We start from the raw sequence: 14426 nt of genomic DNA, 5'->3' as shown, positions 1-14426 counted from the left end.
ATGGCCGCTGAGCCTGTGCGTCCGGAGCCTGTGCTCCGCAATGGGAGAGGCCACAACAGTGAGAGGCCCGCGTACCGCAAAAAAAAAAAAAAAGAAAGAAAAAAAAAAGAAATCCAGTGCTGCCTTTGAGGATTGTAATCTTAAGTTGGTCTTTATATGAGTTCAGGACTGAATTCAAATCACCCACATGGCCCCCTAAACCCCAAGTTGAGAGTTTACTTTAAATTGTTCTGGGCTGTTAGTGTTTCCAGGCATCTTGCAAAAACAAATGTAAAATTTCTCTAGAGAAGTGGATCCTTGATCCAGGTGTCAAAGCATTACCATAGATAAAATTCTAGTGAACAAGAATTTATAGTAAAAATAAATGACAAATCACAGAAGGGAACAAAACATTATGAGTGAGAGCCAGCAGAGATAACAGATCAATAGAAAGCTGACCTGCAAAACTTCATTTATTAGGAATTACTAAAATAAGAATATAAAATAATTACATTTAATATTTTTAAAGAAATAAAAGAAGGAATTGAAAACATAAAGAAGAAACAAGAGACTAAACAATCAATGGAGTGAAAAAGAACTTGCAGAATGGGAGAAAATATTTGCAAACCATATATCTGATAAGAGATTCATTTCCAAAATGTATAAGGAACTCCTGTAACTCAATAGTAAGAAACCTAATAATCTGGCCAACATACATGAAAAGATGACAGTATCACTAATCATCAGGGAAATGCAAATCAAAACCACAGTGAGATCACTTCATATTTGTTAGAATGGCTCTTGCCTAAGGAGGCAAGAATATACAATGGAGAAAAGACAGTCTCTTTAGCAAGTAGTGTTGGGAATCCTGGACAGCCACATGTAAATCAATAAATTTAGAACCCTCCCTCACACCATACACAAAAATAAACCCAGAATGGCTTAAAGACTTAAATATAAGACATGACACCATAAAACTCCTAGAAGAGAACATAGGCAAAACATTCTTTGACATAAATTGTACTAATGTTTTCTTAGATCAGTCTCCCAAGGCAAGAGAAATAAAAGCAAAGATAAACAAATGGGACCTAATCAAACTTACAAGCTTTTGCATAGCAGAGGAAACCATAAACAAAACAAAAAGACAAACTACAGACTGGGGGAAAATATTTGCAAATGATGTGACCAGCAGGGGCTTAATTTCCAAAACACACAAACAGCTCCTATAACTCAATAACAAAAAAAACAAAAAACCCAATCAAAAAATGGGCAGAAGACCTAAACAGACATTTCTCTAAAGAAGACATACAGATGGCCAGTAAGCACGTGAAAAGATGCTCAACATTGCTAATTATTAGAGAAATGTAAATCAGAACTACAATGAAGTATCACCTCACACTGGTCAAAATGGCTATCATCAAAAAGTCTACAAAAAATAAATGCTGAGAGGGTGTGGAGAAAAGGAAACCCTCCTACACTGTTGGTGGGAATGTTAATTGCTGCAGCCACTATGGAGAACAGTATGGAGGGTCCTTAAAAAACTACAAATAGAATTGTCATATGATCAGCAATCCCACTCCTGGGCATATATCCACAGAAAACTAATTTGAAAAGATACATGCACCCCAGTGTTCATTGCAGCACTATTTACAATAGCCGAGACATGGAAGCAACCTAAATGTCCATTGATAGATCAATGGATAAAGAAAATGTGTGTATGCATATATATATATATATATATATATATATATATATATATATATGTATGTATACACACACACAAAATGCAATACTATTCAGCCATAAAACAGAATGAAATAATACCATATGCAACATGGACGGATCTAGAGATTATCATACTAAGTGAAGTAGGTCAGAAAGAGAAAGACAAATACCATATGATATCACTTATATGTGGAATCTAAAATATGATACAAATGAACGTATTTACAAAACAGAAACTCACGTAGAAAACAGACTCACATAGAAAACAGACTTACATAGAAAACAAAGTTACGGTTACTAAAGTGGAAAGGGGGTGGGGGAGGGATAAATTAGGAATTTGGGATTAGTAGATACAAACTAATATATATAAAATAAACAACAAGGTCCTACTGTATAGCACAGGGAACTATATTCAATATCCTGTAATAAACTGTAATAGAAAAGAATATGAAAAAGAATATATATATGTATATATACTTTGAATCACTTTGCTGTACACCAGAAACTAACAGAACATTGTAAATCAACTATATTTCAGTTAAAAAAAAGAAAAAAGAATGGCTCTTGTCTAAAAACAAAGACAAGTATTGGTGAGGATGTAGAGAAGTTGGAACCCTTGCACGCTGTTGGTGGAAATGCAAAATGGTACTGTCACTGTGGAAAACAGTATGAGGTTCCTCAGAAAATTAAAAAAAATAGAGCCACCATATGATCCAGCAAACCCACTTCTGGGGATTTATATAAAAGAATTGAAATCAGGATCTCAAAGCAGTATTTGCACTCCAATATTCGTTGCAGCATTAGTCACAATAGCCAAGATTGGAAACAACCTAAATACCCAGTGAGAGATGAATGGGGTGGGGGACGTGGTATACAATGGAGTATTATTCAGTCTTAAAAAAGAAGGAAATTCTGCAAATGTGACGTAGTGGATGAACCCTGAGGAAATTGTGCTAAGGGAAATAACTGGTCACAGAAGAGCAAATATTGCATGATTCCACTTTCATGAGTTATCTAAAATAAATAGTTGAACTCATGGAAAAAAGGGATAGAATTGTAGCTGCCCAGTTTGGGGGCAGGTGGAAATGGAAAGTTGCTAATCAATGGGTATAAAGTTTCACTTACGTGACATGAATTAGCTGTGGAGATCTGCTGAACATTATGCCTATAGATAACAATACTGTATTTTACATTTAAAAATCTGTAGAGAAGGTAGATATTATATTAAGTGTTCTTACCACAATAAAATTAAAAGGATTAAAAACAAAACAAAAACAAATGAGATTACAAAAATGACCGGGCAGATTTGAAAAAGAACCAAACAGAACTTCTAGAAATGAAAACATAATAATTGATACTGAAAATTCAGTAGATCAAATAACTGATTAGACACTTCTAATAAGTAAACTAGAAGATTGATCTGAAGCAATTACTAAGAATGTAGTACAGAGTGACAGAAAAAAGGAAATATGAAAGGCTAAGAAATGTGTGTGGGGGCTTCCCTGGTGGCACAGCGGTTGAGAGTCCACCTGCCGATGCAGGGGACACGGGTTCATGCCCTGGTCAGGGAAGATCCCACATGCTGCGGAGCGGCTGGGCCCGTGAGCCATGGCCGCTGAGCCTGCGCGTCCGGAGCCTGTGCTCCGCAACAGGAGAGGCCACAACAGTGAGAGGCCCACGTACTGCAAAAAAAAAAAAAATGTATGTGGTCGAGTTGAAAGATCTGATATATATCTAATCGGATCTAGGAGAGATAGAATAGGGAGAGGCAGGATTCAGGGAAGTAATAGCTAATAAGATTTTTCCAGAATCAAAGGAGAAAATATGCTAATCCACAGATTCAGGAAGCCTAACATGCTGAGCTGGATAAATAAAAAGGAATTGGTAAGACTGTGTAAAACAAAGGACAAAGAAGATCTTACAAGTTGACAGAGGACTAATATAAAACCTACAAAGGAATGTCAGGCAGTTAGACCAACAAAAGCATTCTCAAAAGCCAGAAGACAAAAAATATGTTCAAAGTTCTGTGAGAAAATGACTGTCATCCTAAAATTATGTACTCAGCTAAACCACCTTTTAAGACCAAGAGTTAAATAAAGACTTTTCAGACAAAATATAAAGAAAGATCAAACAAAAGCCAGAATTTACCATTAAGAGATCCTCACTAAAGAACCTTCTAAAGGATATATTTAGGAAGAAACAAAATTATTTCAGAAAGAAGGTCTGAGATGCAATAAGGAACCTGAGCAAGAAAATAGGTAACACATAGTTAAGTCTGAACAGATATTGACTAAATGAAGCAATGATCACCTCTAATAATGTTTTATTTATAGGGTTGAAAAGGCCTGTAAGACAAAAGTAAAAGGAGGTATATAATTGCTTTAGAAACATTGACTTAGATAACTATTTATTAAAACTTTGGGGGCTTCCCTGGTGGCGCAGTGGTTGAGAGTCTGCCTGCCGATGCAGGGGACACGGGTTCGTGCCCTGGTCAGGGAATATCCCACATGCCGCAGAGCGGCTGGGCCCGTGAGCCATGGCCGCTGAGCCTGCGTGTCCGGAGCCTGTGCTCTGCAACGGGAGAGGCCACAGCAGTGAGAGGCCCGCGTACCGCAAAACACAAAAAAAACCTTTGGTGTAACTCCTAGTCTTTTTTTCTAATAACTGCCATCTATTGAGCAACTCTGTGCCTGGCACTCTTCTGCGCACTTTACCATGCATTGCCCTCACAGAAACCTTATGCAGTAAGTATTATCATTATCTGCATTTAACAGATGAGCAACCTGACAGATTATGTAACTAGATGAGGGTACCACTGCTAGTGAGTGGAAGGGCCAGGATTTTAACTTGTGCCCATCTGAGGCCTGTTATTTTTCCACTATATCAGGCTGTTTTCCTACTGATATTAGAAATAATCTAGCACAGAAAGTGTACATTTCCTCTTAGGTAGAGAGCTTCTCTCCTGCTTAAGGAATAAGAATGTTTGGGTTTCTTATGCACATGGAATTGCTAACAGACCTGTTGAGACAGTTCTGTATTTGACTTTAGATCTTCAGTGTTCTCTGTGATGCAGACATGTTTTTGTCCTTTAATTTGAAACTTCCATCCCGAAGGTTTGCTATGCTGATCGTCTTTGCCTTTCCTCTAGGGCTGTGTGCAAGAAGTTTGGGCTGCATGTGAGTCGAATGATGCTAGCCTTCTTGGTTCTCAGCACTGGCATGTTTTGCTCATCATCAGGTAAGTAAAAGAGCAGGTGAGGGCATAAAAGGTTCACTGATATTTCACAGTTGCATCAACCAGAAGAACTTGTCCAGATGTAGGTTATATTTGTGTAACATGTCAGTAATTTACAGTCCTGTTATCTACCTGCTCTTGATTGACCTTTACAGCCATCCTGTGGTTGTAAGGTCAGATAAATATTTATAAGTCAGATAAATATTTTCTCATTTTTGCAGGTAAGGACGCTGAAACTTAGAAAGGTGAAGCGACTTACTGAAAGCCAAAGAACTCATAAGTTGTAGAGCTGTTATTTTCATCAGGTTGCTTTCTATTACGTTATTATATTTTTTATCACAGCAGGGCTGAGAAACAGAGGCATCCACTGCCTTTCTTTGCTGTTAGGGGAAGGACAATAATTTTGTTATTTTGCTCAAGGAAGCACTTTATGTCTAAAAACCCTGGTCTTGATGGTTCTATTTTATGCCAGTTATTTGCAGTGTATTCTATAAAAGTATAAATATATACTATAAAATACAGTATTCTATAAAGTACTGTATTTTATAGAATAAAGTAAGCTTCTGGAAATTTAGAATAAAATTGTTAATGTAGAATGGTGGCTTTCAAACTGTGCTGCCATTGAACATTTGTGTCCTATGAGCTGAGCCAAAGTGGCCTATTGCCAAAAGGTAGCCTGTTTGCAGTTTTCCAGAAAAATTAAGTTACTAGATATAATCATCTCAATTTTAATTTTAATTTTTGCTTGTGTGTACCAGAATCTAGTATACACACTAAATATACACAAAAAATAGTATCTAGCGCAAAAGTATATATTTGCTTTTCACTGACTGTATCAAAATCCATGTTCTGCAGAGATCTCAGGGCCTCACGCCTGAATAACTTTGAGATCCACTGTCCTAAATGAGACTATGCTTTGCCCTCTGAGCTGGCAGAGACCTCATATTCCTCTGCTCCCCTTGGAGCTAGAATCAACAGCTTTGGATGGCATCAATATTATTTAGCATTTATCTGGGAAGGTTGTACTTCACATGTTTTTGTTTTGTTTTGTTTTGTTTTTTGCCGTACACAGGCCTCTCACTGTTGTGGCCTCTCCCGTTGTGGAGCACAGGCTCCGGATGCGCAGGCTCAGCGGCCATGGCTCACGGGCCCAGCCGCTCTGCGGCATGTGGGATCTTCCCGGACCGGGGCACAAACCCTTGTCCCCTGCATCGGCAGGCGGACTCTCAACCACTGCGCCACCAGGGAAGCCCTTCACATGTTTTTTTAGTTACTTTGCTACTCCTAAAATTGATTCTTATGTGAGGGAGATACCTGAGAGTATTTTTAGTTTTATAATTTCAGCTGAGGATGTTAAGGCACAGATAAGTTAAAGGCATCCTTTGATATGAGCCTCTGAACCCTTTGCTGAGTTTCTCAAATCATACTGCCTGTTCATTGTGGTCCCTGTTGGAGTTGGTATTGATTTTTCTAGTGCTAGGTGAAGCACTTAAACAGCAGGGAGAGGCAGATCTGCATTTTTTGTAGAGTTGTTAGAAACATTTTGATGAAATGTTACTGTTGCAGAGACCCTGAAGGTGGTCAGTCCTCTGCTGTATGCAACAAGAAAGTTACCTTGATGGAAGTAATTAGGGGGACATCTAAAGGCCAAGCTATCTATGTCAGTGTATGAAGGATGCAAAGCAGTGCTGCCATCGAACGTATTTGTTCCTTGAGAAGGCTTCTGAGAATTCCTATGGGGTACAGGTTGCTAATAGGACAGTCTCAGAAGACTATCAGAGGATAAACTTCTTCAGAAACAGATTGTTAGCAATGGCTCTAAATTTCTTGAAGCATACTTCCTGTCTGGAAATGTAACCTGGAGGTACCTCTGGGGAACCTGGAATCCTGTAAGTTTTAGACTTGGGGTACAGGCCAGGAGATAAATGGCATGGTTGGCATTGTATAATTGGGTGATGTGTTGGTACATAAAAAACAGGAGAGAGAAAATAAAATCATTGAACTTTGTTTTTTAACGAGTATCACTTTACTCCTCATTTCTAATATAGCATTGCTCAAAGTATGTTCCTGGTTATTGACATATTGCAGTGCAGCTATAGTTTTAATAACTGATAACTCATAAATCTCAATCTCTTGTCCCTTTCCCCTGTTTTTTTTCATTTCTTTTGTCTTGCAGCATTCCTTCCTAGCAGCTTCTGTATGTACACTACATTGATAGCCATGACTGGCTGGTATATGGACAAAACTTCCTTTGCTGTGCTTGGAGTAGCAGCTGGGGCTATCTTAGGCTGGCCATTCAGTGCAGCTCTTGGGTAAGAAACTAACCTGATTCATCTTCCATGTATCACTGAATATATAGTCAATCCTAATGTTAGGTTATCTCCATATTCTTTGGGTAGGACCTAAAGTTATAGAAATTAATTATTCAAAGATTCTGGGAATTGGAAGAATATTTCTCTTAGTACTTATTGTTATGATTAATTCTAATAAGAAAGTGACTGTTAAGCATCTGCTGTATCCTGTGCACAGCTAAACCCTTTATGAACTTTATTCCTAAACCTACTCTGCAAGACAAATACAATTATTAGTGCTTGTTTTTTTTTTGGTGGGTCTCCATTGCTGCGTGTGGGCTTTCTCTAGTTGCAGCAAGCAGGGGCTACTCTTTGTTGTGGTGCGCAGGCTTCTCATTGCAGTGGCTTTCGTGTTGCAGAGCATGGGCTCTAGGTGCGTGGGCTGCAGTAGTTGTAGCACGCGGGCTCAGTAGTTGTGGTGCGTGGGCTCTAGGGCATGCGAGCTCCAGTAGTTGTGGTGCATGGGCTCAGTAGTTGTGGTGTGTGGGCTCTAGGGCACATGGGCTTCAGTAGTTGTGGTGCATGGGTTCAGTAGTTGTGGCTCGTGGGCTCTAGAGTGCAGGCTCAGTAGTTGTGGTGCACAGGCTTAGTTGCTCCGTGGCATATGAGATCTTCCTGGACCAGGGAACGAACCCGTGTCCCCTGCAATGGCAGGCAGATTCTTAACCACTGTGCCATCAGGGAAGTCTCCAATTATTAGTGCTTTATATAAATGAGAAAGTGGACTTCGAGAGGTTTTGAGTAATTTGCCTTTAAGGTTATGTTTGCTTTGGATCCAGGCCTTCTGGCTGTAACAGCTGATGTTTTTTCCACGCTGTACCACCCTGTGCTGTGCATTTTCCCAGTCACCCAGGCTTGTTATCTGAGTTTCCTTTCAGTCCTTCTTCTTTCCTGCCTGCAGCATCTTTTTTTTTCCCAAGTTCCATAGTACCTCTCATTCCTTTTGTACTTTTTGTTTTCACAACTTCTCTAGTTTGTGCTGCCTTAATTTCTTGCCTGTACCACTAGTTATTTAGAAAAATATGTTAGTTTGTGTTAAGGTTATTATCATAGTAGTATATCTTTATTATTTTAAAAAAGTACCAGATTGTATGAGGTAAAAAGAATTCTTAGTCCTTTTCTCCCCTAACCCAGTCTTCACAGTTAGTCACTGCTGATAGTTTTGTACATATCTTTCCAGAAATTATCCTTACATGAATAAATGCACACATACACGTTTATACATACATACTTAAATTCTTAAAACAAACTGAATTATCCTATACATATGTATATCTTCTGTACATAGATTTATATCGTCCTTTGTATCGGTTGCATAACATTCCATTATTATATGGCTGTCCATAATTTATTTAACCATTGTTTTATTGGTAGGCATTTGGTTTTCAGTTTTTTTGCTGTTATACCCAATGCTTCAGTGAACATTTTTGTACATATGTCTATACACTTGTGGAAATTTATCTATGGGATACATTTTTATAAGGGAGTTACTAAATCAGAATAGGCATTTAAAATTTTCTTAAGTGGATTTTAAAGGCTGGTTTCCCCACCTCCAATCTTCTATTCTGCACATCATTCTCAAATTAATTATATTTCTCAAGATTTTGTGTAAGAGCCTCTTCTGTACTTTCTGCTCTCTCCATCATCTTGATGAGTCCCATATCTTTATATAGTCCAGTCATCTCTTAAGCTTCACTCATGTATACCTAGCTGCCTATTGGATATCTCCATTTATATAGCTAAACATTTACAGACTGAACTCATTATCTTCCCTCCAAATCTGTCCTTTACCTTTGTTTCTAGCCCAGAAATGGTACCACCGTCTGTGCTGAGCCAGGACCTGAAAATTATCTGTGACTGTTTTCTCTTTCTCATGTCTTATTAATTTCTTGTACTTCTTGAATATCTTTTTTTTTTTTTTTTTTTGCGGTACGCGGGCCTCTCACCGCTGCAGCCTCTCCCGTTGTGGAGCACAGGCTCCGGACGCGCAGGCCCAGCGGCCATGGCTCTCGGGCCCAGCCGCTCCACGGCATGCGGGGTCCTCCGGGACCGGGGCACGAACCCATGTCCCCTGCATCGGCATGTGGACCCTCAACCACTGCGCCACCAGGGAAGCCCCTGAATATCTTTTGAATCTACTTTTCTTCACCTCTCTCTGTTCTTTTACGTAGGCTTATAAATGATCTTCCCATCTCTAGTCTTGATCCTTATAAATCTGCTCTCCACGCTCAAACTAGAGTTATCTTCCTAAAATGCAAATATGATTTTATCACTCTGTTTTGTCTTTGTAATAGCTTCCCCATTGCTCTGTGTCACAGAGGTTGGCATTCTGTAGCCTGTGGGTCACACATCCAGCTGGCCTGTTTTGTATAGCCTAAGAACTAAGAAATTTTTACATTTTTAAAGGGCTGTTAAAAAACAACACACACACACACATGAATATGCAACAGAGACCATATGGGGCCTGCAAAGCCTAAAGTGTTTGCTATTGGATCCTTTAAATAAAAAGTTTGCCAACCCCTGCTCTACGGGGTCCAAACTTTAATGTGACTCACAAAGCCTTGTTCTTCCCTCCTTTTTACTTTTCCATCCTCCTTTTGTCAGTTTCTGCATTCCTTTTACTCTCTACTGGGTTTACATTGAACTTCATGAGTTCCCCAAATACCTCTGAGTTGGCGCATTTTGATTAGTCTGCCTTTAGATAAATGATTTCAGGATCACAGTTAATCAGTCAGTTAGCAATGTACTATCATTTATTGACTTATCAAAGGAGAAATGCAGGTGCTATGGAAATGTAACTAGTTGGGGAGAAAAAAATAAAAACACAGAATGTTAATGCAATATTTAGGTAATAGAATGTGGAATTTCAAATCTTAGAAGAGATGTTCACATGACATTGCCAAAGAGATGATAGAGATGATAGTGCCGTATAAACGTAAAGACTTTATGGAAGAGGCAGGAGCAGAGCCTGTAATTGACATTGGGTAGATTCTGTGTAAGTAAATAGATTGGTGTGGGATGGAATTCTTTGTGACTGGAGCACAGGTAAGGGCTCTGACTAGTGTCCTAGATTAGGAAGTCATGGATATGAAGGTGATTGTTCATGCAAGAGGAGTTGAAGCACCCGAGAAAATGAGTATATATAGAGAAAAGTACAACCTTGCTTTTGGGAGCTAGGACCATGGTAGGGCACACCATGAGGCAGGGAAAAAGAAGCCTAGAAAGGAGCACTAGGGAAGCCCCCAGAAAAGAACATCTGAGCCAGGGAGTCTAAAGAGGAAGGAGCAGATGCTTTGTGTCAAGTGCAACAGAAAGACAAAGGGAGATGAAGCTTGTGGAAACATACTGGGTTTGGCGGACAGGAGATTCCTGGTACCTTAGATCAGTCTTAATAGCTTGATGTTAGGCCTTAAGGAAGAAATAGTGAAGACAACACACATATGCTGTTGATACTTGCTTGAGGAATTTAAGTGAAAGGAAGAAGAACAAATATTACATATTACATTTTGGAGCAATATTACATATTGGAAAGGGATATATCAGAATTGAAGTGAAAGTTTGTAATATTATTTTATTACTAAAATCTTAATACATCGTGGAAGGGAGAAATCAGTATTTATTTATTTGGCAGGGTGGGAGTAGGGCAATAGGGTACATTTACTTACAATTAATATATTTTAAATGTCCATTACACATAAATACGTGTAAAATGGAGCTCATTCCGAATACGAATATTTATATTTCTTGTGCATTGTGGGATGCATCTCACTCTGATGAGTCCTGTGAAGAGATCACATTTTTTATTTTTGAGAAGACATCCTTTCATGTACCAGCTTTCTTCCCTCACTGTAATTGCTAGAGACATTTTATTCTCAGTTCAGCATGAGGTGTGTGTAAATCTGACCTGTTTCAGTTTCTATTCTAAGTATTTAACTCCCCACTTTCTATCTCTCTGTTAAATAGTTTACCTATTGCCTTTGATTTGCTGGTCATGAAGCACAGATGGAAGAGTTTCTTTCATTGGTCACTGGTTGCCCTAATGATCTTTCTGGTGAGTTTTCTTTTTATCTTGTTTTGTTCTAAAGTTGTAATGAAAGCAACTTCTGATGTGGATGGAAAAGAGAACATTAGGAATTGATTCTGTTTTTCATTCTAAAGTTTATCCTATTAGCATTGTGAGAATGTTTCCAGAGCAAAACTCTGCAATTGCTATGTATTTTCTGCTCTCTTTTAGGTGCCTGTGGTGGTCATTGACAGCTACTATTACGGGAAGTTGGTGATTGCACCACTGAACATTGTTTTGTATAATGTCTTTACTCCTCATGGACCTGATCTTTATGGTAAGGCCTTATGAAATTAGGGAAGAGTTAGGGGATAGCTTAATTTGCCTCAACTTTGAAATTTTAATTCAGCTGCCACATTTTATCAAATATAGCCTTTCTTTGCTGGTAATATTTTCTTATTTAAAAATAAATGACATTTGAACATAGCACAGTGATGATATATAGCCACTAAATATTTTTCCTTGATTAATGTAATGTTCAGATCTGGCTTTCTGTTAGTCCTGCTGCCTCTTATTCTCAGTTTCAGAGTAGTGAGGACTCTGTTGGGTATGCCTTGGGTTTTGATGCTACTCGTTTAAAATTAAGTTACTTTTTTCTCTTCTCATTAGAAAATCAATATGATAACAAAAATAAGAAAATTAAAACATTCATAATCCTATCATCTCCAGATAGCTATTGTTAACACCTTGGAAAATATTCCTCCAGAGATTTTCTATACATTTGGTATAACATTTGGAGTTACTTTTTCTTTTTTTAATTTGTTTTACTTTAGTATTATGCATTAGGGGAGAAAGTTTAGAAAATCTGTAGACAAAGTGTAGCAAATGGGGGTGAGGTCAGCATGAGAGGGTGGATAGTTTGGCCAGTTTAGGATTAAGAGGGGAAAAAAGGGAATGCCTTTAGTCTGGGGTTGGTTCTCCAATTTCCATCCATCTCCATCCCTCCCCCCTTTTTTTTTTTCCCAGCCAACCATTGAGCTTGTTTTGGGTTTTTTTTGGTTTGTTTTTTTGGTTTTTTTGTCCCCTGAGGGCATTTGAGTTAGTGACCACTACAGAGGGATAAGCTAGACATCTTTCTAATGAGATCAGCCAAGTCAGTAAACATTTTATGAGACACTTTCTCATTAAATAAGTATAGTTTCTTCTGCCTTAATCTTTGAAGGTCTTAGAGCATTCCGTATATGTGACTGTCTTGGGCTCTGCTATGAAGCAGGTTAATATTATTTCTGTGTCTCTTAATTTCACCCACGCCCATCATTTTTCTGTGCCACTTTGCCAATAGAACCAACAGATCGACTGAGGAGAATTAAAGTAAGCATATAAATGAGATTTAATTGGGCCTCCTGGGATTTGGGGAATGTTGTCATTTTAGATGGCGGGTAATAGGTTAAAAATAAAGTGTTTTGTTCAGTGAATTGAATCCACAAACTGCATAGTTAGAGAATAATTGCTAAGTGAAGGAATTTTAAAAGGCTCTTTTATGTGGCTCCAAGATCGCTGAGACTATGAGAAAAAGCCCCAATTTTAAGCTTTTGCCTCTAGATGTCTCCCTTTATCTAGGGAGAGTTGCGTGTTTTTAATTGCCCATTGTTTTAGTTTACTTGTAAAACTTCAGTTGATTCTACAGGACAATAGAAGGGGGACTGTCCTCCTACATCCAGATTGCATATTAGAAATTGATTTACATGGAACCTATTGGAAACATAATATACATTATATATAGGTGAATAAATTGTGTTAATTTGAGTTAAATTTTGAAAAGTTGGCTTCTCCACCTTTTAAATGGGTTATTACATATTGATATTCTGACTGCTTATTTATAAATAAAACTTTGTGTGAGAGTATATGAAAGTTTCATAATTTTTATAGTCCTCTAGATTGATGAGGATTTTACATCTAGAGATAAGCAGGTTGGTAGGGAGAATAGGAAAGAAAGAGTAAATTCTGACCTAAGTTTATGTTTCTAGCTTAACAGTGGGTAGGTTTTAGGATCCAGCGGAGCAGTGGCCAGTCTTTCTCTGCATGTTGGCATCTGCTGTTCATTTCAGCCAGTGTTTTATGGGGAAGAGTCCTTGGGTCTCTGTTCTGCCAGCTTTAGTGAACCTAGGTTAGCTTCAGTTCAGATTTTGCTATTTTGGATGTGCAGGAGCTGATCACTTTCCTAGTGACAGAAAAAGCTTTGTTGGGACAGATAGAAAATTGTTGTACTGGGTATCAACAGGACTGATTGCGGGGCTGTAGTCAGCCAGACTTTAGGGGGTTGTTCCTTGATGGTAGAATTTTTGTGCTTTTCCCTCATCTTTGACAAATTTTCAGGGGTGTCTGATTTCCATGTTAACTCCATTTTGCTTTAGCAGACTTACAGAGAATGTTTCTTCCATTTTAGGAGTAGGTAGTCTTTGTGTATACTAGGTCTTCAGTAAAGATTTCTTATGAATGAATGAATGAACAAATTCTGGAGTACCTATCAGATTACATAAGTGCTCTGATCACTATTATGTCCTAGAACTAGATACAAATTAAGAACAATAGAGGTGAAAGTAGTACTTTACCATTGTCAGCTAATTTTATTGTAATTGTTGAGTCCATTCAGTAAATATCAAAGACTTACATGCTGTACAGTTGTCAGACAGCCTGTTTTTTGTCATGGAAACTCTTTCACTTGTTTGGCACTTTTTGGCATTATTTTGACTATTTTCTAAGAGTCCCCTGCTTAAAGTGCTTTGTTAGCTATGGTAGGCACATAGTTTTTTTTTTTTTTTTTTAAAGAAGATGTTGGGGGTAGGAGTTTATTAATTAATTAATTTATTTTTGCTGTGTTGGGTCTTCGTTTCTGTGTGAGGGCTTTCTCTGGTTGTGGCAAGTGGGGGCCACTCTTCATCGCGGTGCGCGGGCCTCTCACTGTTGTGGCCTCTCTCGTTGCGGAGCACAGGCTCCAGACGCGCAGGCTCAGTAGTTGTGGCTCACGGGCCTAGTTGCTCCACGGCATGTGGGATCCTCCCAGACCAGGGCTCGAACCCGTGTCCCCTGCATTAGCAGGCAGATTCTCAACCACTGCGCCACCAGGGAAGCCC

General features: G+C 38.6%; 1 protein-coding gene across 8 annotated transcripts in view; it reads left to right on the top strand.

Annotated features, from left to right (window-relative positions):
* Positions 1-14426, top strand: part of ALG9 (ALG9 alpha-1,2-mannosyltransferase) — a 98273-nt gene that overhangs the window by 10230 nt on the left and 73617 nt on the right. For all 8 annotated transcript variants that reach the window (XM_049714093.1, XM_033434624.2, XM_004273417.4 and 5 more), the window contains 4 exons: positions 4853-4941; positions 7115-7250; positions 11253-11340; positions 11524-11629. In XM_049714093.1, the coding sequence (XP_049570050.1) occupies positions 4853-4941; positions 7115-7250; positions 11253-11340; positions 11524-11629 (419 nt within the window). The remainder of the gene's footprint in view (positions 1-4852; positions 4942-7114; positions 7251-11252; positions 11341-11523; positions 11630-14426) is intronic.

The sequence above is a fragment of the Orcinus orca genome, chromosome 8, assembly GCF_937001465.1.
Source record: "Orcinus orca chromosome 8, mOrcOrc1.1, whole genome shotgun sequence".
In the NCBI taxonomy this organism is placed as follows: domain Eukaryota; kingdom Metazoa; phylum Chordata; class Mammalia; order Artiodactyla; family Delphinidae; genus Orcinus; species Orcinus orca.
The sequence above is the reverse complement of the archived record's forward strand: the minus strand, read 5'-3'. Positions and strand labels throughout refer to the sequence as shown.